At 38.5% G+C, this 19,888-nt stretch overlaps 2 protein-coding genes across 2 annotated transcripts in view; one reads left to right on the forward strand and one right to left on the reverse strand.

The window, feature by feature from the left end:
• The window catches only part of prx (periaxin), a 32,083-nt gene extending 13,720 nt beyond the window's left edge, over positions 1-18,363 (forward strand). Inside the window, exons 5-8 of the mRNA XM_083553309.1 lie at positions 3,555-3,717; positions 3,897-4,090; positions 4,209-5,658; positions 6,391-18,363. Coding sequence (XP_083409435.1) covers positions 3,555-3,717; positions 3,897-4,090; positions 4,209-5,658; positions 6,391-17,534 — 12,951 coding nt within the window. The 3' untranslated portion in view covers positions 17,535-18,363. The remainder of the gene's footprint in view (positions 1-3,554; positions 3,718-3,896; positions 4,091-4,208; positions 5,659-6,390) is intronic.
• Positions 1-19,888, reverse strand: part of LOC310732301 (uncharacterized protein) — a 160,980-nt gene that overhangs the window by 82,129 nt on the left and 58,963 nt on the right. The gene's annotated exons all lie outside the window — the stretch shown is intronic.

The following is a 19,888-nucleotide window of genomic DNA, read 5'->3' on the forward strand; positions in this document are numbered from 1 at the left end:
AGTTCCCCAAGATGGTGAGAAATAAGATTCTCTGGTCTGATGAGACCAAGATAGAACTTTTTGGCCTTAATTCTAAGCGGTATGTGTGGAGAAAACCAGGCACTGCTCATCACCTGTCCAGTACAGTCTCAACAATGAAGCATGGTGGTGGCAGCATCATGCTGTGGGGGTGTTTTTCAGCTGCAGGGACAGGACGACTGATTGCAATCAAGGGAAAGATGAATGCGGCCAAGCACAGGGATATCCTGGATGAAAACCTTCTCCAGAGTGCTTTGGACCTCAGACTGGGCTGAAGGTTTACCTTCCAACAAGACAATGACCCTAAGCACACAGCTAAAATAACGATGTAGTGGCTTCACAACAACTCTGTGACTGTTCTTGAATGGCCCAGCCAGAGCAATGACTTAAACCCAATTGAGCATCTCTGGAGAGACCTAAAAATAGCTGTCCACCAACGTTTACCGTCCAACCTGACAGAACTGGAGAGGATCTGCAAGGAGGAATGGCAGAGGATCCCTGAATCCAGGTGTGAAAAACTTGTTGCATCTTTCCCAAAAAGACTCCTGTCTGTATTAGATCAAAAGCGGGCTTCTACTAAATACTGAGCAAAGGGTCTGAATACTTAGGACCATGTGATATTTCAGTTTTTCTTTTTTAATAAATCTGCAACAGTGTCAACAATTCTGTGTTTTTCTGTCAATATAGGGTGCTATGTGTACATTAATGAGGAAAAGAAATGAACCTAAATGATTTTAGCAAATGGCTGCAAAATAAAAAAGAGTGAAAAATTTAAGGGGGTCTGAATACTTTCCGTACCCACTGTAAATATTAGGAAATGGAAGCTGGAATTCTGGTTTATTATCTTATATTTATATTAATATTTTAATATTAATATTTTGATGAACATTTACACTATAGGGCAAAATAGTTTTTCTCACTGATACAGATTTACAGCCATAATGAGGAGGCCAGAGGCAGCAGGAAAAAGAAAATCTCCTTAGGATGGCATGAAAAAGAAACTTAAATAAAAAATACATACTTAAAAGTAAACCTATTGTCTTCTGGCTGACAACCTGTAGGTACTAGGGGTGTAATGGTACATAATATTCTAGATTTGTTACCTACCCTGGTATGTCATGGAAGAAATGCAAAACATAAAATTGCTTGTAATCTTTTTTTAACGATGTTTATTATTATTAACATTTGTGATCAACTTTTCAACAGTTTAAATTTTTAAAACAATTTTAAATAAAAATCACTGCTTGGTTAAATAATATATAAAATAATATTTTATTATATTTTATAAAAAACAAAATGTAATAATGTAATTTAATGTAATTTAATTAACACAATTAATTGATTAAATGGAATTAAATAAATGGAAAATTCTAATTTAATAGAGATGCATCAATAAATTAGAATATAATTGAAAAGTTGATTTATTTTAGTAATTCAATACAAAAAGTGAAACCCACATATTATATAGATTTATCACACACAGAATTATATCTTTCAAGTGTTTATTTCTTGTCATTTTAATGATTATTGCTTACAGCTAATAAAAATCCAAAATTCAGTATCTCAGAAAATGTGAATATTGTGAAAAAGTTCAATATTGGAGACTCGTGGTGTCACACTCGAATCAGCTAATTAAATCCAAACACCTGCAAAGGTTTCCAGAGCCTTTAAATGGTGTCTCCGTCTGGTTCAGGCTCCACAATAATGGAGGACTTGACAGCTGGAAGACGATCATTTACACCCTGCACATGGAGGGTAAGACACAAAAGGTCATCGCTGAAAAAGCTGGCTGTTCACAGAGTGCTGTATCCAAGCACGTTAATGGAAAGTTGAATGGAAGGAAAAAATGTGTATTCAAGAAAAAGAATTTAAGAATTCAGGATTCAAGAATTTGGTGGAGATTCACAAAGAGTGGACTGCAGCTGGAGTCAGTGCTTCAAGAGCCACTATGCACAGACGTATCCATGGACTACAACTGACGCATTCCCTGTGTCAAGCCACTCCTGAACCAGAGACAACATCAGAGGTGTCTTACCTGGGCAAAGGAGAAAAAGGACTGGACTGTTGCTCAGTGGAAAGAAACTTGGCATTTCATTTGGAAATCAATGTCTCAGAGTCTGGAAGAAAAGAGGAGAGTCACAGAATCCAAGTTGCTTAAGGCCAAGTGTAAAGTTTGCGCAGTCAGTGGTGGTTTCAGGAGTCATGTCATCTGCTGGTGTTGGTCCACTGTGTTTTATCAAATCCAAGGTCAGCACAGCTGTCTACCCGTTTTAGAGTACTTGATGCTTCCCTCTGCTGACCAGCTTTACGGAGATGCTGATTTAATTTTCCAGCAGGATTTGACACCTGCCCACACTGCCAAAAGCACCAAATATTGGTTTAAATAGCCATGGTGTTGGTATGCTTGACTTTCCAGAAAACTCACCAGACCTGAATCCCATAGAGAATCTAAAGAGGTTTTGTCAAGAGTAAAATGAGCTGAAGACCACTGTCAAAGAAACCTGGGCTTTTATACCACCTCAGCAGTGCCACAAACTGATCACCCCTATGTCACACCGAATTGAGGCAGGAAATAAAGCAAAAAGAGCCCCTACAAAGTATTGAGTACATATACAGTAAATTAACATACTTTCCAGAGGGCTAACAATTCACTAAAAATGTTTTTTGATTCGTCTTATGAAGTATTCTAATTTTTTGAGAAAGTGAATTGGTGGGTTTTTGTTAAATGTGAGCCAAAATCATCACAATTAAAGGAAATAAACACTTGAAATATATCAGTCTGTGTGTGATGAATCTATATAATATGAGTTTTGCTTTTTGTATTGAATTAATAAAATAAATAAACCTTTTAATGATATTATAATATATTAAGATGCACCTGTAGTTTATTTTATTTAATTATTTAGAAATTTGTTAGACCCCATTTGGATAATACAGATGTGTATGTAAGTGTTTGTGTGTGTTTTACATTCAATATTCTATTTTATAAAGGTATGATCTACCTCACTGTTCTACTTATTTTTGCATATATCAAAAATTTCTTCTTTCCTTGCATCCTTCATTTATTCACTCCCTTGATATGTGGAATTGTCAGGATTTTCTCCTGTTAAGAGAAATTCTTGAAGCTGGCCATAAAACACTAAAGAATCAGTAGCGCAAGCTTTAGCCGTTAGCTACACCAAACAACGCCACAGAGACATGGTGACATGACTGTATTTTTAAGTTTAATAATAATAATATGATTTTTTTTTTTTTTAAATGCACTCAACGTGTGAGGTGGACACTAAATAAACTTGCAGTCTGCCTCAGATTTTAACGATGTTCTGCACATAAAAATTATTGCATTCGGTACACGTGTACCGAACCGAAAGACCTGTACCAAAAATTCGGTACAAATACGTGTACCATTACACCCCTAGCAGGTACATTATAAAATCTTTACTCAGAGGAAAACTACACCAAAAAGAAGGACTGCTAATGACAAATATAGAGCTAGCAATATTTCTAATGAGTTTTAAAAATCTTTACAAAACCAGGAGGAGAAGAGACGTCTATCAGAGATAGTGGAGATGGTAGTAGAGACAGAAGCTGAAGTAGGAGCCAGTGGCTACAGTGTGGTGGGTGGAGGGACAAAGGGGATCTTCATCAAAGACGTCTTAAAAGACTCACCTGCAGCAAAACATCTTAGCCTCCAGAAAGGTACAAAACCTTACAGTGCTCAATGTTTAGTTTCACAAATTTCTTATGTCATCAAAATGTTTGCTTGTAATTTCTACCAAGTATCCCATAAATACATGATTTAAAAATTTTTAAAAATTGGTTGTTTGATTAGTTATAGGTTCAAGGTTTTTGGCTGAATTTTGGTTAATCTTTTTTAGGAGATCAGTTGCTGAGTGCCAGAGTGTATTTTGATAATGTCAAATATGAAGATGCTTTGAAGATCCTCCAGTGTGCAGAACCTTATAAAGTGTCATTCTTCTTGAAAAGGACTGTGGCACAAACTGAAGACAGTGGTCATCAGAATACACCAGTTATTGAACAGAAAGGACCTAAGACTAAGTTGCAAAAAATGGTATAATAAAATATCTAACAAAAATTTTTCAGTGTTACATATATTTTTCATATATATCCATTCTACCTATAATATGCCACTGCCAGGGCACCTGTTAATACATTATCTTTAATTTCAGAGTGTGAGAAGTGTCAAACAATTCAAAGCCAAGAAGAAAAGAGGAGGGAGATTTGGACTGAAAAGACTAAAAGAGAGAAAGAGAACAAGAGCTGAAGAAGAAATAGACATTGGGAAATCAGCAGGTAGAATAAAATTTTCTCCAGTTGATGTAGAGTTTGCACTCCCAAAGATTAAACTAAAAAAACACGGTAAAGTGATTGCAGATCAAACTGGACCTATTCAAGGAATAAATTCCATTGATGAGAAGACAAGAAAGATTAAATTTCCAAAACTAGATGCAAAGCATACACCTGTACATATTGGTAATATTAACATACATGGTCCTGAGATCAAGGGTGGACAATTTCATAGGCCAGATATTGACATCTCAGTGCCAAAAGGAAAAATAACAAAAAGTGTTGATCTAGAAGGTGAGGTCAATAAAGGGAGTAGATTTCAAATGCCCAAAATCGATTCTTCATTACCAAAAGTCAAGGTACCAGAGGGAAAAGGAAATGTGGAAGGACGTAAATTTAACATGAGAAAGGTTGAAATGTCATCCATTGATATTTTATTATCGAAGGGGAGTGCAAAAAAAGAAATTGATGTCAAAGGAGTGCCTGGAAAAAGAGGACAAACTGATTTACCCAAGCTTGATATTTCCTTACAAACACTGAAAACCCCTGAGCTTGATGTAGGTTTCGAGGGTCCTGAGATCAAAAGCAAAAATTTTAATTTGCCAGATATTGACATATCACTGCCAATAGTAAAAGGAGGTTTTGATCTTGATGGCAAGGCCAATACAGAAGGTAAGACTGAGATGTCAAAAGTTGATCCTTCCCTACCAAGAATTAAGTTGCCTGAGGAAAAGATTAATGTGGAAGGACCGGATATCAAAGTTGGCAAAGTTGAAATGCCATCTATTGACATCTCCTTACCAATAGGAAAAGGACATTCTGGAGGACGAGAACCTGTTACCTTACCAAAGTTTGAAATTTCTTTACCAACAGTGAAACCAATTGAGGTCGACATTAGTGCAGAAGGTCCTGAGATCAAAGGCAAAAAGTTTAACCTTCCAGACATTGACATTAAAATGCCGAAAGGAAAACTGAAAGGAGGTGTTAATCTTGAAGGTGATGCCAGTAAAGGGGGTAAGTTTCAAATGCCCAAAGTTGATCTTTCACTACCAAGAATTAAGTTGCCTGAGGAAAAGATTAATGTGAAAGGACCTGATATCAAAGTTGGCAAAGTTGACATGCCATCCATTGACATTTCATTACCAAAAGGGACTGCTAAAGGTGAAACCGAATTTCAAGGACTGTCTGGAACAGGAGGACAGATCAATTTTCCAACGCTTGATATTTCCTTACCAAAATTAAAATCCCCTGAGCTTGATGTAGCTGTGGAAGGTCCAGAGATGAAAGGCGGAAAGTTTAATGTCCCAAACATTGACATCTCACTGCCAAAAGGTAAAGTGAAAGGGCATGTGAATCTTGAAGGTGAGGCTGGTAAAGGGGGTAAGTTTCAAATGCCCAAAGTTGATCTTTCACTCCCAAGAATTAAGCTGCCTGAGGGAAAGATTAATGTGGAAGGACCTGATATCAAAGTTGGGAAAGTTGACATGTCATCCATTGACATATCATTACCAAAAGGGACTGCTAAAGGAGAAATTAACATTGAAGGACATTCTGAAGGGCGAGAACCTATAAGCTTACCAAAGTTTGACATTTCTTCACCAACAGTAAAACCACCTGAGGTCGATATTAGTGCGGCGGGTCCTGAGATCAAGGGCAAAAAGTTTAACCTTCCAGACATTGACATTAAAATGCCGAAAGAAAAACTGAAAGGAGGTGTTAATCTTGAAGGTGATGCCAGAAAAGGGGGTAAGTTTCAAATGCCCAAAGTTGATCTTTCACTACCAAGAATTAAGTTGCCTGAGGGAAAGATTAATGTGGAAGGACCTGATATCAAAGTTGGCAAAGTTGACATGCAATCCATTGACATTTCATTACCAAAAGGGACTGCTAAAGGTGAAACCAAATTTCAAGGACTGTCTGGAACAGTAGGACAGATCAATTTTCCAACGCTTGATATTTCCTTACCAAAATCAAAATCCCCTGAGCTTGATGTAGCTGTGGAAGGTCCAGAGATGAAAGGCGGAAAGGTTAATGTCCCAAACATTGACATCTCACTGACAAAAGGTAAAGTGAAAGGGGATGTGAATCTTGAAGGTGAGGCTGGTAAAGGGGGTAAGTTTCAAATGCCCAAAGTTGATCTTTCACTCCCAAGAATTAAGCTGCCTGAGGGAAAGATTAATGTGGAAGGACCTGATATCAAAGTTGGGAAAGTTGACATGCCATCCATTGACATATCATTACCAAAAGGGACTGCTAAAGGAGAAATTAACATTGAAGGACATTCTGGAGGGCGAGAACCTATAAGCTTACCAAAGTTTGACATTTCTTTACCAACAGTAAAACCACCTGAAGTCAATATTGGTGCGGAGGGTCCTGAGTTCAAGGGCAAAAAGTTTAACCTTCCAGACATTGACATTAAAATGCCGAAAGGAAAATTGAAAGGGGATGTGAATCTTGAAGGTGATGCCAGTAAAGGGGGTAAGTTTCAAATGCCCAAAGTTGATCTTTCACTACCAAGAATTAAGTTGCCTGAGGGAAAGATTAATGTGGAAGGACCTGATATCAAAGTTGGCAAAGTTGACATGCCATCCATTGACATTTCATTACCAAAAGGGACTGCTAAAGGTGAAACCAAATTTCAAGGACTGTCTGGAACAGGAGGACAGATCAATTTTCCAACGCTTGATATTTCCTTACCAAAATTAAAATCCCCTGAGCTTGATGTAGCTGTGGAAGGTCCAGAGATGAAAGGCGGAAAGTTTAATGTCCCAAACATTGACATCTCACTGACAAAAGGTAAAGTGAAAGGGGATGTGAATCTTGAAGGTGAGGCTGGTAAAGGGGGTAAGTTTCAAATGCCCAAAGTTGATCTTTCACTCCCAAGAATTAAGCTGCCTGAGGGAAAGGTTAATGTGGAAGGACCTGATATCAAAGTTGGGAAAGTTGACATGCCATCCATTGACATATCATTACCAAAAGGGACTGCTAAAGGAGAAATTAACATTGAAGGACATTCTGGAGGGCGAGAACCTATAAGCTTACCAAAGTTTGACATTTCTTTACCAACAGTAAAACCACCTGAGGTCGATATTAGTGCGGAGGGTCCTGAGATCAAGGGCAAAAAGTTTAACCTTCCAGACATTGACATTAAAATGCCAAAAGGAAAACTGAAAGGAGGTGTTAATCTTGAAGTTGATGCCAGTAAAGGGGGTAAGTTTCAAATGCCCAAAGTTGATCTTTCACTACCAAGAATTAAGTTGCCTGAGGGAAAGATTAATGTGGAAGGACCTGATATCAAAGTTGGCAAAGTTGACATGCCATCCATTGACATTTCATTACCAAAAGGGACTGCTAAACGTGAAACTGAATTTCAAGGACTGTCTGGAACAGGAGGACAGATCAATTTTCCAAGGATTGATATTTCCTTACCTAAATTAAAATCCCCTGAGCTTGATGTAGCTGTGGAAGGTCCAGAGATGAAAGGCGGAAAGTTTAATGTCCCAAACATTGACATCTCACTGCCAAAAGGTAAAGTGAAAGGGGATGTGAATCTTGAAGGTGAGGCTGGTAAAGGGGGTAAGTTTCAAATGCCCAAAGTTGATCTTTCACTCCCAAGAATTAAGCTGCCTGAGGGAAAGATTAATGTGGAAGGACCTGATATCAAAGTTGGGAAAGTTGACATGCCATCCATTGACATATCATTACCAAAAGGGACTGCTAAAGGAGAAATTAACATTGAAGGACATTCTGGAGGGCAAGAACCTATAAGCTTACCAAAGTTTGACATTTCTTTACCAACAGTAAAACCACCTGAAGTCAATATTGGTGCGGAGGGTCCTGAGTTCAAGGGCAAAAAGTTTAACCTTCCAGACATTGACATTAAAATGCCGAAAGGAAAATTGAAAGGGGATGTGAATCTTGAAGGTGATGCCAGTAAAGGGGGTAAGTTTCAAATGCCCAAAGTTGATCTTTCACTACCAAGAATTAAGTTGCCTGAGGGAAAGATTAATGTGGAAGGACCTGATATCAAAGTTGGCAAAGTTGACATGCCATCCATTGACATTTCATTACCAAAAGGGACTGCTAAAGGTGAAACCAAATTTCAAGGACTGTCTGGAACAGGAGGACAGATCAATTTTCCAACGCTTGATATTTCCTTACCAAAATTAAAATCCCCTGAGCTTGATGTAGCTGTGGAAGGTCCAGAGATGAAAGGCGGAAAGTTTAATGTCCCAAACATTGACATCTCACTGACAAAAGGTAAAGTGAAAGGGGATGTGAATCTTGAAGGTGAGGCTGGTAAAGGGGGTAAGTTTCAAATGCCCAAAGTTGATCTTTCACTCCCAAGAATTAAGCTGCCTGAGGGAAAGATTAATGTGGAAGGACCTGATATCAAAGTTGGGAAAGTTGACATGCCATCCATTGACATATCATTACCAAAAGGGACTGCTAAAGGAGAAATTAACATTGAAGGACATTCTGGAGGGCGAGAACCTATAAGCTTACCAAAGTTTGACATTTCTTTACCAACAGTAAAACCACCTGAAGTCAATATTGGTGCGGAGGGTCCTGAGTTCAAGGGCAAAAAGTTTAACCTTCCAGACATTGACATTAAAATGCCGAAAGGAAAATTGAAAGGGGATGTGAATCTTGAAGGTGATGCCAGTAAAGGGGGTAAGTTTCAAATGCCCAAAGTTGATCTTTCACTACCAAGAATTAAGTTGCCTGAGGGAAAGATTAATGTGGAAGGACCTGATATCAAAGTTGGCAAAGTTGACATGCCATCCATTGACATTTCATTACCAAAAGGGACTGCTAAAGGTGAAACCAAATTTCAAGGACTGTCTGGAACAGGAGGACAGATCAATTTTCCAACGCTTGATATTTCCTTACCAAAATTAAAATCCCCTGAGCTTGATGTAGCTGTGGAAGGTCCAGAGATGAAAGGCGGAAAGTTTAATGTCCCAAACATTGACATCTCACTGACAAAAGGTAAAGTGAAAGGGGATGTGAATCTTGAAGGTGAGGCTGGTAAAGGGGGTAAGTTTCAAATGCCCAAAGTTGATCTTTCACTCCCAAGAATTAAGCTGCCTGAGGGAAAGATTAATGTGGAAGGACCTGATATCAAAGTTGGGAAAGTTGACATGCCATCCATTGACATATCATTACCAAAAGGGACTGCTAAAGGAGAAATTAACATTGAAGGACATTCTGGAGGGCGAGAACCTATAAGCTTACCAAAGTTTGACATTTCTTTACCAACAGTAAAACCACCTGAGGTCGATATTAGTGCGGAGGGTCCTGAGATCAAGGGCAAAAAGTTTAACCTTCCAGACATTGACATTAAAATGCCAAAAGGAAAACTGAAAGGAGGTGTTAATCTTGAAGTTGATGCCAGTAAAGGGGGTAAGTTTCAAATGCCCAAAGTTGATCTTTCACTACCAAGAATTAAGTTGCCTGAGGGAAAGATTAATGTGGAAGGACCTGATATCAAAGTTGGCAAAGTTGACATGCCATCCATTGACATTTCATTACCAAAAGGGACTGCTAAACGTGAAACTGAATTTCAAGGACTGTCTGGAACAGGAGGACAGATCAATTTTCCAAGGATTGATATTTCCTTACCTAAATTAAAATCCCCTGAGCTTGATGTAGCTGTGGAAGGTCCAGAGATGAAAGGCGGAAAGTTTAATGTCCCAAACATTGACATCTCACTGCCAAAAGGTAAAGTGAAAGGGGATGTGAATCTTGAAGGTGAGGCTGGTAAAGGGGGTAAGTTTCAAATGCCCAAAGTTGATCTTTCACTCCCAAGAATTAAGCTGCCTGAGGGAAAGATTAATGTGGAAGGACCTGATATCAAAGTTGGGAAAGTTGACATGCCATCCATTGACATATCATTACCAAAAGGGACTGCTAAAGGAAAAATTAACATTGAAGGACATTCTGGAGGGCGAGAACCTATAAGCTTACCAAAGTTTGACATTTCTTTACCAACAGTAAAACCACCTAAGGTCGATATTAGTGCGGAGGGTCCTGAGTTCAAGGGCAAAAAGTTTAACCTTCCAGACATTGACATTAAAATGCCGAAAGGAAAACTGAAAGGAGGTGTTAATCTTGAAGGTGATGCCAGTAAAGGGGGTAAGTTTAAAATGCCCAAAGTTGATCTTTCACTACCAAGAATTAAGTTGCCTGAGGGAAAGATTAATGTGGAAGGACCTGATATCAAAGTTGGCAACGTTGACATGCCATCCATTGACATTTCATTACCAAAAGGGACTGCTAAAGGTGAAACTGAATTTCAAGGACTGTCTGGAACAGGAGGACAGATCAATTTTCCAACGCTTGATATTTCCTTACCAAAATTAAAATCCCCTGAGCTTGATGTAGCTGTGGAAGGTCCCGAGATGAAAGGCGGAAAGTTTAATGTCCCAAACATTGACATCTCACTGCCAAAAGGTAAAGTGAAAGGGGATGTGAATCTTGAAGGTGAGGCTGGTAAAGGGGGTAAGTTTCAAATGCCCAAAGTTGATCTTTCACTCCCAAGAATTAAGCTGCCTGAGGGAAAGATTAATGTGGAAGGACCTGATATCAAAGTTGGGAAAGTTGACACACCATCCATTGACATATCATTACCAAAAGGGACTGCTAAAGGAGAAATTAACATTGAAGGACATTCTGGAGGGCGAGAACCTATAAGCTTACCAAAGTTTGACATTTCTTTACCAACAGTGAAACCACCTGAGGTCGATATTAGTGCGGAGGGTCCTGAGATCAAGGGCAAAAAGTTTAACCTTCCAGACATTGACATTAAAATGCCGAAAGGAAAATTGAAAGGGGATGTGAATCTTGAAGGTGAGGCCGGTAAAGGGGGTAAGTTTCAAATGCCCAAAGTTGATCTTTCACTACCAAGAATTAAGTTGCCTGAGGGAAAGATTAATGTGGAAGGACCTGATATCAAAGTTGGCAAAGTTGACATGCCATCCATTGACATATCATTACCAAAAGGGACTGCTAAAGGTGAAACCAAATTTCAAGGACTGTCTGGAACAGGAGGACAGATCAATTTTCCAAGGATTGATATTTCCTTACCAAAATTAAAATCCCCTGAGCTTGATGTAGCTGTGGAAGGTCCAGAGATGAAAGGCGGAAAGTTTAATGTCCCAAACATTGACATCTCACTGCCAAAAGGTAAAGTGAAGGGGGATGTGAATCTTGAAGGTGAGGCTGGTAAAGGGGGTAAGTTTCAAATGCCCAAAGTTGATCTTTCACTCCCAAGAATTAAGCTGCCTGAGGGAAAGATTAATGTGGAAGGACCTGATATCAAAGTTGGGAAAGTTGACATGCCATCCATTGACATATCATTACCAAAAGGGACTGCTAAAGGAGAAATTAACATTGAAGGACATTCTGGAGGGCGAGAACCTATAAGCTTACCAAAGTTTGACATTTCTTTACCAACAGTAAAACCACCTGAGGTCGATATTAGTGCGGAGGGTCCTGAGATCAAGGGCAAAAAGTTTAACCTTCCAGACATTGACATTAAAATGCCAAAAGGAAAATTGAAAGGGGATGTGAATCTTGAAGGTGAGGCTGGTAAAGGGGGTAAGTTTCAAATGCCCAAAGTTGATCTTTCACTCCCAAGAATTAAGTTGCCTGAGGAAAAGATTAATGTGGAAGGACCTGATATCAAAGTTGGGAAAGTTGACATGCCATCCATTGACATATCATTACCAAAAGGGACTGCTAAAGGAGAAATTAACATTGAAGCACATTCTGGAGGGCAAAAACCTATAAGCTTACCAAAGTTTGACATTTCTTTACCAACAGTAAAACCACCTGAGGTCGATATTAGTGCGGAGGGTCCTGAGTTCAAGGGCAAAAAGTTTAACCTTCCAGACATTGACATTAAAATGCCGAAAGGAAAACTGAAAGGAGGTGTTAATCTTAAAGGTGATGCCAGTAAAGGGGGTAAGTTTCAAATGCCCAAAGTTGATCTTTCACTACCAAGAATTAAGTTGCCTGAGGGAAAGATTAATGTGGAAGGACCTGATATCAAAGTTGGGAAAGTTGACATGCCATCCATTGACATTTCATTACCAAAAGGAACTGCTAAACGTGAAACTGAATTTAAAGGACTGTCTGGAACAGAAGGACAGATCAATTTTCCAAGGATTGATATTTCCTTACCAAAATTTAAATCCCCTGAGCTTGATGTAGCTGTGGAAGGTCCAGAGATGAAAGGCGGAAAGTTTAATGTCCCAAACATTGACATCTCACTGTTAAAAGGTAAAGTGAAAGGGGATGTGAATCTTGAAGGTGAGGCTGGTAAAGGGGGTAAGTTTAAAATGCCCAAAGTTGATCTTTCACTCCCAAGAATTAAGTTGCCTGAGGGAAAGATTAATGTGGAAGGACCTGATATCAAAGTTGGCAAAGTTGACATGCCGTCAATTGACATATCATTACCAAAAGGGACTGCTAAAGGAGAAATTAACATTGCAGGACATTCTGGAGGGCGAGAACCTATAAGCTTACCAAAGTTTGACATTTCTTTACCAACAGTAAAACCACCTGAGGTCGATATTAGTGCAGAGGGTCCTGAGTTCAAGGGCAAAAAGTTTAACCTTCCAGACATTGACATTAAAATGCCAAAAGGAAAATTGAAAGGGGATGTGAATCTTGAAGGTGATGCCAGTAAAGGGGGTAAGTTTCAAATGCCCAAAGTTGATCTTTCACTACCAAGAATTAAGTTGCCTGAGGGAAAGATTAATGTGGAAGGACCTGATATCAAAGTTGGCAAAGTTGACATGCCATCCATTGACATTTCATTACCAAAAGGAACTGCTAAACGTGAAACTGAATTTCAAGGACTGTCTGGAACAGGAGGACAGATCAATTTTCCAAGGATTGATATTTCCTTACCAAAATTAAAATCCCCCGAGCTTGATGTAGCTGTGGAAGTTCCAGAGATGAAAGGCGGAAAGTTTAATGTCCCAAACATTGACATCTCACTGCCAAAAGGTAAAGTGAAAGGGGATGTGAATCTTGAAGGTGAGGCTGGTAAAGGGGGTAAGTTTCAAATGCCCAAAGTTGATCTTTCACTCCCAAGAATTAAGTTGCCTGAGGGAAAGATTAATGTGGAAGGACCTGATATCAAAGTTGGCAAAGTTGACATGCCGTCAATTGACATATCATTACCAAAAGGGACTGCTAAAGGAGAAATTAACATTGCAGGACATTCTGGAGGGCGAGAACCTATAAGCTTACCAAAGTTTGACATTTCTTTACCAACAGTAAAACCACCTGAGGTCGATATTAGTGCGGAGGGTCCTGAGTTCAAGGGCAAAAAGTTTAACCTTCCAGACATTGACATTAAAATGCCGAAAGGAAAATTGAAAGGGGATGTGAATCTTGAAGGTGATGCCAGTAAAGGGGGTAAGTTTCAAATGCCCAAAGTTGATCTTTCACTACCAAGAATTAAGTTGCCTGAGGGAAAGATTAATGTGGAAGGACCTGATATCAAAGTTGGCAAAGTTGACATGCCATCCATTGACATTTCATTACCAAAAGGAACTGCTAAACGTGAAACTGAATTTCAAGGACTGTCTGGAACAGGAGGACAGATCAATTTTCCAAGGATTGATATTTCCTTACCAAAATTAAAATCCCCTGAGCTTGATGTAGCTGTGGAAGTTCCAGAGATGAAAGGCGGAAAGTTTAATGTCCCAAACATTGACATCTCACTGCCAAAAGGTAAAGTGAAAGGGGATGTGAATCTTGAAGGTGAGGCTGGTAAAGGGGGTAAGTTTCAAATGCCCAAAGTTGATCTTTCACTCCCAAGAATTAAGTTGCCTGAGGGAAAGATTAATGTGGAAGGACCTGATATCAAAGTTGGCAAAGTTGACATGCCGTCCATTGACATATCATTACCAAAAGGGACTGCTAAAGGAGAAATTAACATTGCAGGACATTCTGGAGGGCAAAAACCTATAAGCTTACCAAAGTTTGACATTTCTTTACCAACAGTAAAACCACCTGAGGTCGATATTAGTGCGGAGGGTCCTGAGTTCAAGGGCAAAAAGTTTAACCTTCCAGACATTGACATTAAAATGCCAAAAGGAAAATTGAAAGGGGATGTGAATCTTGAAGGTGATGCCAGTAAAGGGGGTAAGTTTCAAATGCCCAAAGTTGATCTTTCACTACCAAGAATTAAGTTGCCTGAGGGAAAGATTAATGTGGAAGGACCTGATATCAAAGTTGGGAAAGTTGACATGCCATCCATTGACATTTCATTACCAAAAGGAACTGCTAAACGTGAAACTGAATTTCAAGGACTGTCTGAAACAGGAGGACAGATCAATTTTCCAAGGATTGATATTTCCTTACCAAAATTAAAATCCCCTGAGCTTGATGTAGCTGTGGAAGGTCCAGAGATGAAAGGCGGAAAGTTTAATGTCCCAAACATTGACATCTCACTGCCAAAAGGTAAAGTGAAAGGGGATGTGAATCTTGAAGGTGAGGCTGGTAAAGGGGGTAAGTTTCAAATGCCCAAAGTTGATCTTTCACTCCCAAGAATTAAGTTGCCTGAGGGAAAGATTAATGTGGAAGGACCTGATATCAAAGTTGGCAAAGTTGACATGCCGTCCATTGACATTTCCTTACCGAAAGGGATCGCTAAAGGAGACACTGACTATGAAGGTTTGTCTGGAACAGGAGGACAGATCAATTTTCCAAAGCCTGATATTTCCTTACCAAAATTAACATCTCCTGAGCTTGATGTAGGTGCCGAAGGTCCAGAGATCAAGGCTGGCAAGTATTATGTGCCAGATATTGACATCACACTGCCAAAGGGAAAAGGAAAACTTGGTGTCAATCTTGCCGGTGAGGCTGATAATGATGGAAAGTTACATATGCCCAAAGTTGAATTTTCTGTACCGAGATTTAAATCTCCAAAGCTTTTGCCAAATATTGAGGGATCTGATGTAGAAAAATTCAGTTTGCCAGCTACTGATCAATCACTTCCAAAAGTGAAATCTAAGGGCCTTTCTAGTTTTGAAGGTGATACTGCAATCTGGGGAAAGCTGCAAATGCCTAACCTTGAATTTTCTCTACCAAAAGTTAAGTCACTAAATACTGATTCAAACTGTGCTCAACCACATCTTAGTGATATAAATATGCCCGATGCCAGTGGTCGTGGAAATTTAAAACTGACTACTTCCAAGTTCCCAAATTTTGACATATCAGCCCCTAAGGTTGACCTTGACTTTGGTATTCCTAAAAATAAAGGCAGTGATAGAGAAGATATTGAACTTCTCAAAGCTGAAGGTAGCAGACCATCATCTCAGGCAAGTTTCGATATCCCAGATGTGACTCTAAAAATGCCAAAAATTTCATTTCCAAAATTTGGAGGGAAATTTAAAAGTGAAGATAACCAAGGAATTAAATTATCTCATTTGGCAACTGAAGGGCTAAATGCTGACAGCAAAATTAAAGGCAAAATAAAAAAGCTAAACCCTGAGGGAGATCTGAATGTTTCACTTGATCTGGAGGCAGGAGACAAAGAAGTTAAAGCTCCAACATTTGATACAAAGGGAAAAGTCAAAATGCCCTCAGTTGAGATATCCCTGCCAGCCCCATACATACAAGATAAAGAGGCATTGTTGCCAAAATCTGAGATTGATGTGACTGAGTCAGATATAAAGACTTATGAGGGTAGTTTAAAAATCCCAAAGATGCCAACTATTGATATATCAGTGCCAAAAGTAGACTTGGATGTTGTTATACCAAAAGTAAAACAAGATGCATTAGTTGAATCCAGCTCTTCAAACTTTAACCTTGAAACCGATAACCTAAATTTACCACATATCAACATGCCAAATGTGGATATAATATTACCTCAAGGCCAAATGTCGCATGGAAAAACTGATGCTCATTCTTCAGAGTTGGACATCACTGTGCACAGTGGGAAATGCAAGACTTCCGATGTTAAAATGCCCAACATAGATGTTTTACTACCCCATGGTGAAGAAGACAATGAACCTACAGATCTTAATACAGAAGGACAAAATTTAAAGTTCAAATTGCCAAATATTACAAAGCCAACTGTGGATATATCTCTGCTAAAAGGAAAAGAAGCAATTACAATTAAAGAAATGGACATCGAAGAAAGGCAGAAATTAAAGATGCCAACAAAAGATTCACGGGTATCACAGAAACATCTTGAACTGGAAAAAGTCAAAGGGCCAAAAATAAAAGGTACAAAGTTCAATATTGAAATGCCTACATTTAAATCTTCTACATTGGAGACAGATACAGGGAACTCAAGTAATGTGGATACAGGTCAACAGTTATCCTCAGACCTCGCTAATATAAAACTGCATGAAGCAGATTTCATTCAATCTAATGTAAAGGGCAAATACGAAAATAAATTAATGTCTACAAGTCCAGAAATACAGTATGAGGCCCCTTTTATCCCAAAAGTAACAAAAGCAGTTTTTGTTTTAGTTAATTCCCAATCAGAAAGCTATATTAACATAACTAGTAAAGTAAGTGCAAAGTCTGTCGATCAAAAAAGTAACGTGACAAAAGTTGAGCTATACTCAAAAAATGAGGGAGATGATAAAAAATTGGAGCTTGTCAATGAACCGGAGGTAAAGTGTAGCTCAGTAGTAAGCAAAGACGCAAAACCTAAATCAGTAAAAATATCCTTTCCAGGTTTTAAGAAGAAATCAGAAAAGGTTGAAGATGAGAGTGAAAATGGCAGTGTAGTGTCTTCAAAAGCGAGACTGGAAATGTTAACAGAAATGGAAAGAGCTGAGTCCCCAGTACCAAATATTTCAATTGCCTCTGTGTCAGGAAAGGCCAGTGGCCAGAAAGAGGGTGGATCCAAAGAAGATATTAGAAGCAGGCAGAAAGAGGGAGAAAAGACATCTTGGTTTAAAATCCCTAAAGTCACTCTTAGCCCCCATTCCACTGGCATCCTGCAGATCACACAGGGATCCCCAAAGGAAAGCAGGTCATCTTTACAGCACTCTAGTGGAGATACTTCTAAAGGTTTCTACAGGAGAATGCCAAATATTGAATTTTCCAGTCAGGAGGTATCTTTAATAAACACAGTCACCACAACCAAAGAAGAGACTTTCACTGTGGTAACCCAGACTTCACAGAATAAAGTAACACAATCAGCAAGTAGCAGCTCAACTACACACTGAAGTCAGCTAAATATAGTGGAAAAAATTGGCGTAGTGGAATTTGTATATGCTTTTGATTATTCAGCATTATGTAGAATGAATGAATTTACATAAATACAGTACAGTGTAACCTCGATACTAGCAATCTCGGGTTAGCCCCATGAGTATCAAGGTTGCACTGTATTTATTTAATGGAGCACACATTTCATTGCATCTACTTCTATTTAAATATTATTCTTTATGTAGATAATTACTCTTTTCTAATTAGTAGTACTATTTCCCAGACCTGCATGCATTGGATCATATAAACACATACAATGTAAGTGAATAATAGAATTTTAAGGAAACACTATATGTATTAGAATCATCACAGTTTTGAAGCTTTATATGTTGCTGTTAATGTTTGTTGTTATTGAATGTTTTCCCTTATACGGGACGAAAATATTTTTCATGTGTTACACATAGAATGTAGGAAAAATGTATATATTTATATATTTAAATAACTTTTTAATGCCATAAATCAATTTAACATAGAAACATTTATTACATTTTAAAGAAACATAATATAATGATTTTTTTGTAATATTTAAATGCATTAAAAATTTACAGCATACATTGATTACATTTCTGTGTGGAAATGGTTTATGTGTTCTTCGATTTGAAGTGTCTGAGTGTGCATTTTGATATTTTTCGGCTGATCATTTTTCATTTAATCATGAAGAGGATGGAATTAGTATAAAAGTAGTATTATTACTGTATACTTTTTAGCATGTCCTTCATATTAAATTTGTAAAGCGCAAATTTGATTTTACAGATGGATGAAATATTAAATAAAATATTTTATCTACAATTTTATTACTCTCTGAGTTTCTGCATTCTGTATGTGTATGTAACACATTTACTAACTGATTAAAACCAACTGTGATTGAGTTTGACTAATCAAAGAAAGTTTTGGATCATTACGGGGCCCTGTGTATATGTGGTGTAGTGTATTTTACTGTACTTGGGCGCTTCCTATAATAGAAAGGGGCTTGCTTCCTATCATATGCAATGTGTTATTTGTATAATTTTTCAAATTGTTTTAATTTATTTTATATGCAATTAGTTTGGTAGCATTCTTATTATATATATATATATATATATATATATATATATATATACAGTGAGGAAAATAAGTATTTGAACACCCTGCTATTTTGCTAGTTCTCCCACTTAGAAATCATGGAGGGGTCTGAAAATGTCATCGTAGGTGCATGTCCACTGTGAGAGACAAAATCTAAAAAAAAAAATCCAGAAATCACAATGTATGATTTTTTAACTATTTATTTGTATGATACAGCTGCAAATAAGTATTTGAACACCTGTCTATCAGCTACAATTCTGACCCTCAAAGACCTGTTAGTCTGCCTTTAAAATGTCCACCTCCACTACATTTATTATCCTAAATTAGATGCACCTGTTTGAGGTCGTTAGCTGCATAAAGACACCTGTCCGCCCCATACAATCAGTAAGAATCCAATTACTAACATGGCCAAGACCAAAGAGCTGTCCAAAGACACTGGGGACAAAATTGTACACCTCCACAAGGCTGGAAAGGGCTACGGGGAAATTGCCAAGCAGCTTGGTGAAAAAAGGTCCACTGTTGGAGCAATCATTAGAAAATGGAAGAAGTTAAACATGACTGTCAATCTTCCTCGGACTGGGGCTCCATGCAAGATCTCACCTCGTGGGGTCTCAATGATCCTAAGGAAGGTGAGAAATCAGCCCAGAACTACACGGGAGGAGCTGGTCAATGACCTGAAAAGAGCTGGGACCACCGTTTCCAAGGTTACTGTTGGTAATTACACTAAGACGTCATGGTTTGAAATCATAGCACGGAAGGTTCCCCTGCTTAAACCAGCACATGTCCAGGCACGTTTTAAGTTTGCCATTGACATTTTGGATGATCCAGAGGAGTCATGGGAGAAAGTCATGTTTTCAGATGAACAACCTCCTTCCCTCAGTTGGAGCATTGAAGATGGGTCGAGGCTGGGTCTTCCAACATGACAATGACCCGAAGCACACAGCCAGGATAACCAAGGAGTGGCTCTTTAAGAAGCATATCAGGGTTCTGGTGTGGCCTAGCCAGTCTCCAGACCAAAACCCAATAGAGAATCTTTGGAGGGAGCTCAAACTCCTCAAACGTTTAACCTCTGTAATTGCTGTAGTTTTTCACCAGGTTTGCACACACTGCATGAGGGATTTTGGCCCACTCCTCCACACAGATCTTCTCTAGATCAGTCAGGTTTCTGGCAAACAAAGGCTACTGTACCAAATATTAACATTGACTTTCTTAGGTGTTCCAATACTTATTTGCAGCTGTATCATACAGATAA

The sequence above is a fragment of the Silurus aristotelis genome (assembly GCF_946808225.1).
Source record: "Silurus aristotelis genome assembly, chromosome: 10".
Taxonomy (NCBI): domain Eukaryota; kingdom Metazoa; phylum Chordata; class Actinopteri; order Siluriformes; family Siluridae; genus Silurus; species Silurus aristotelis.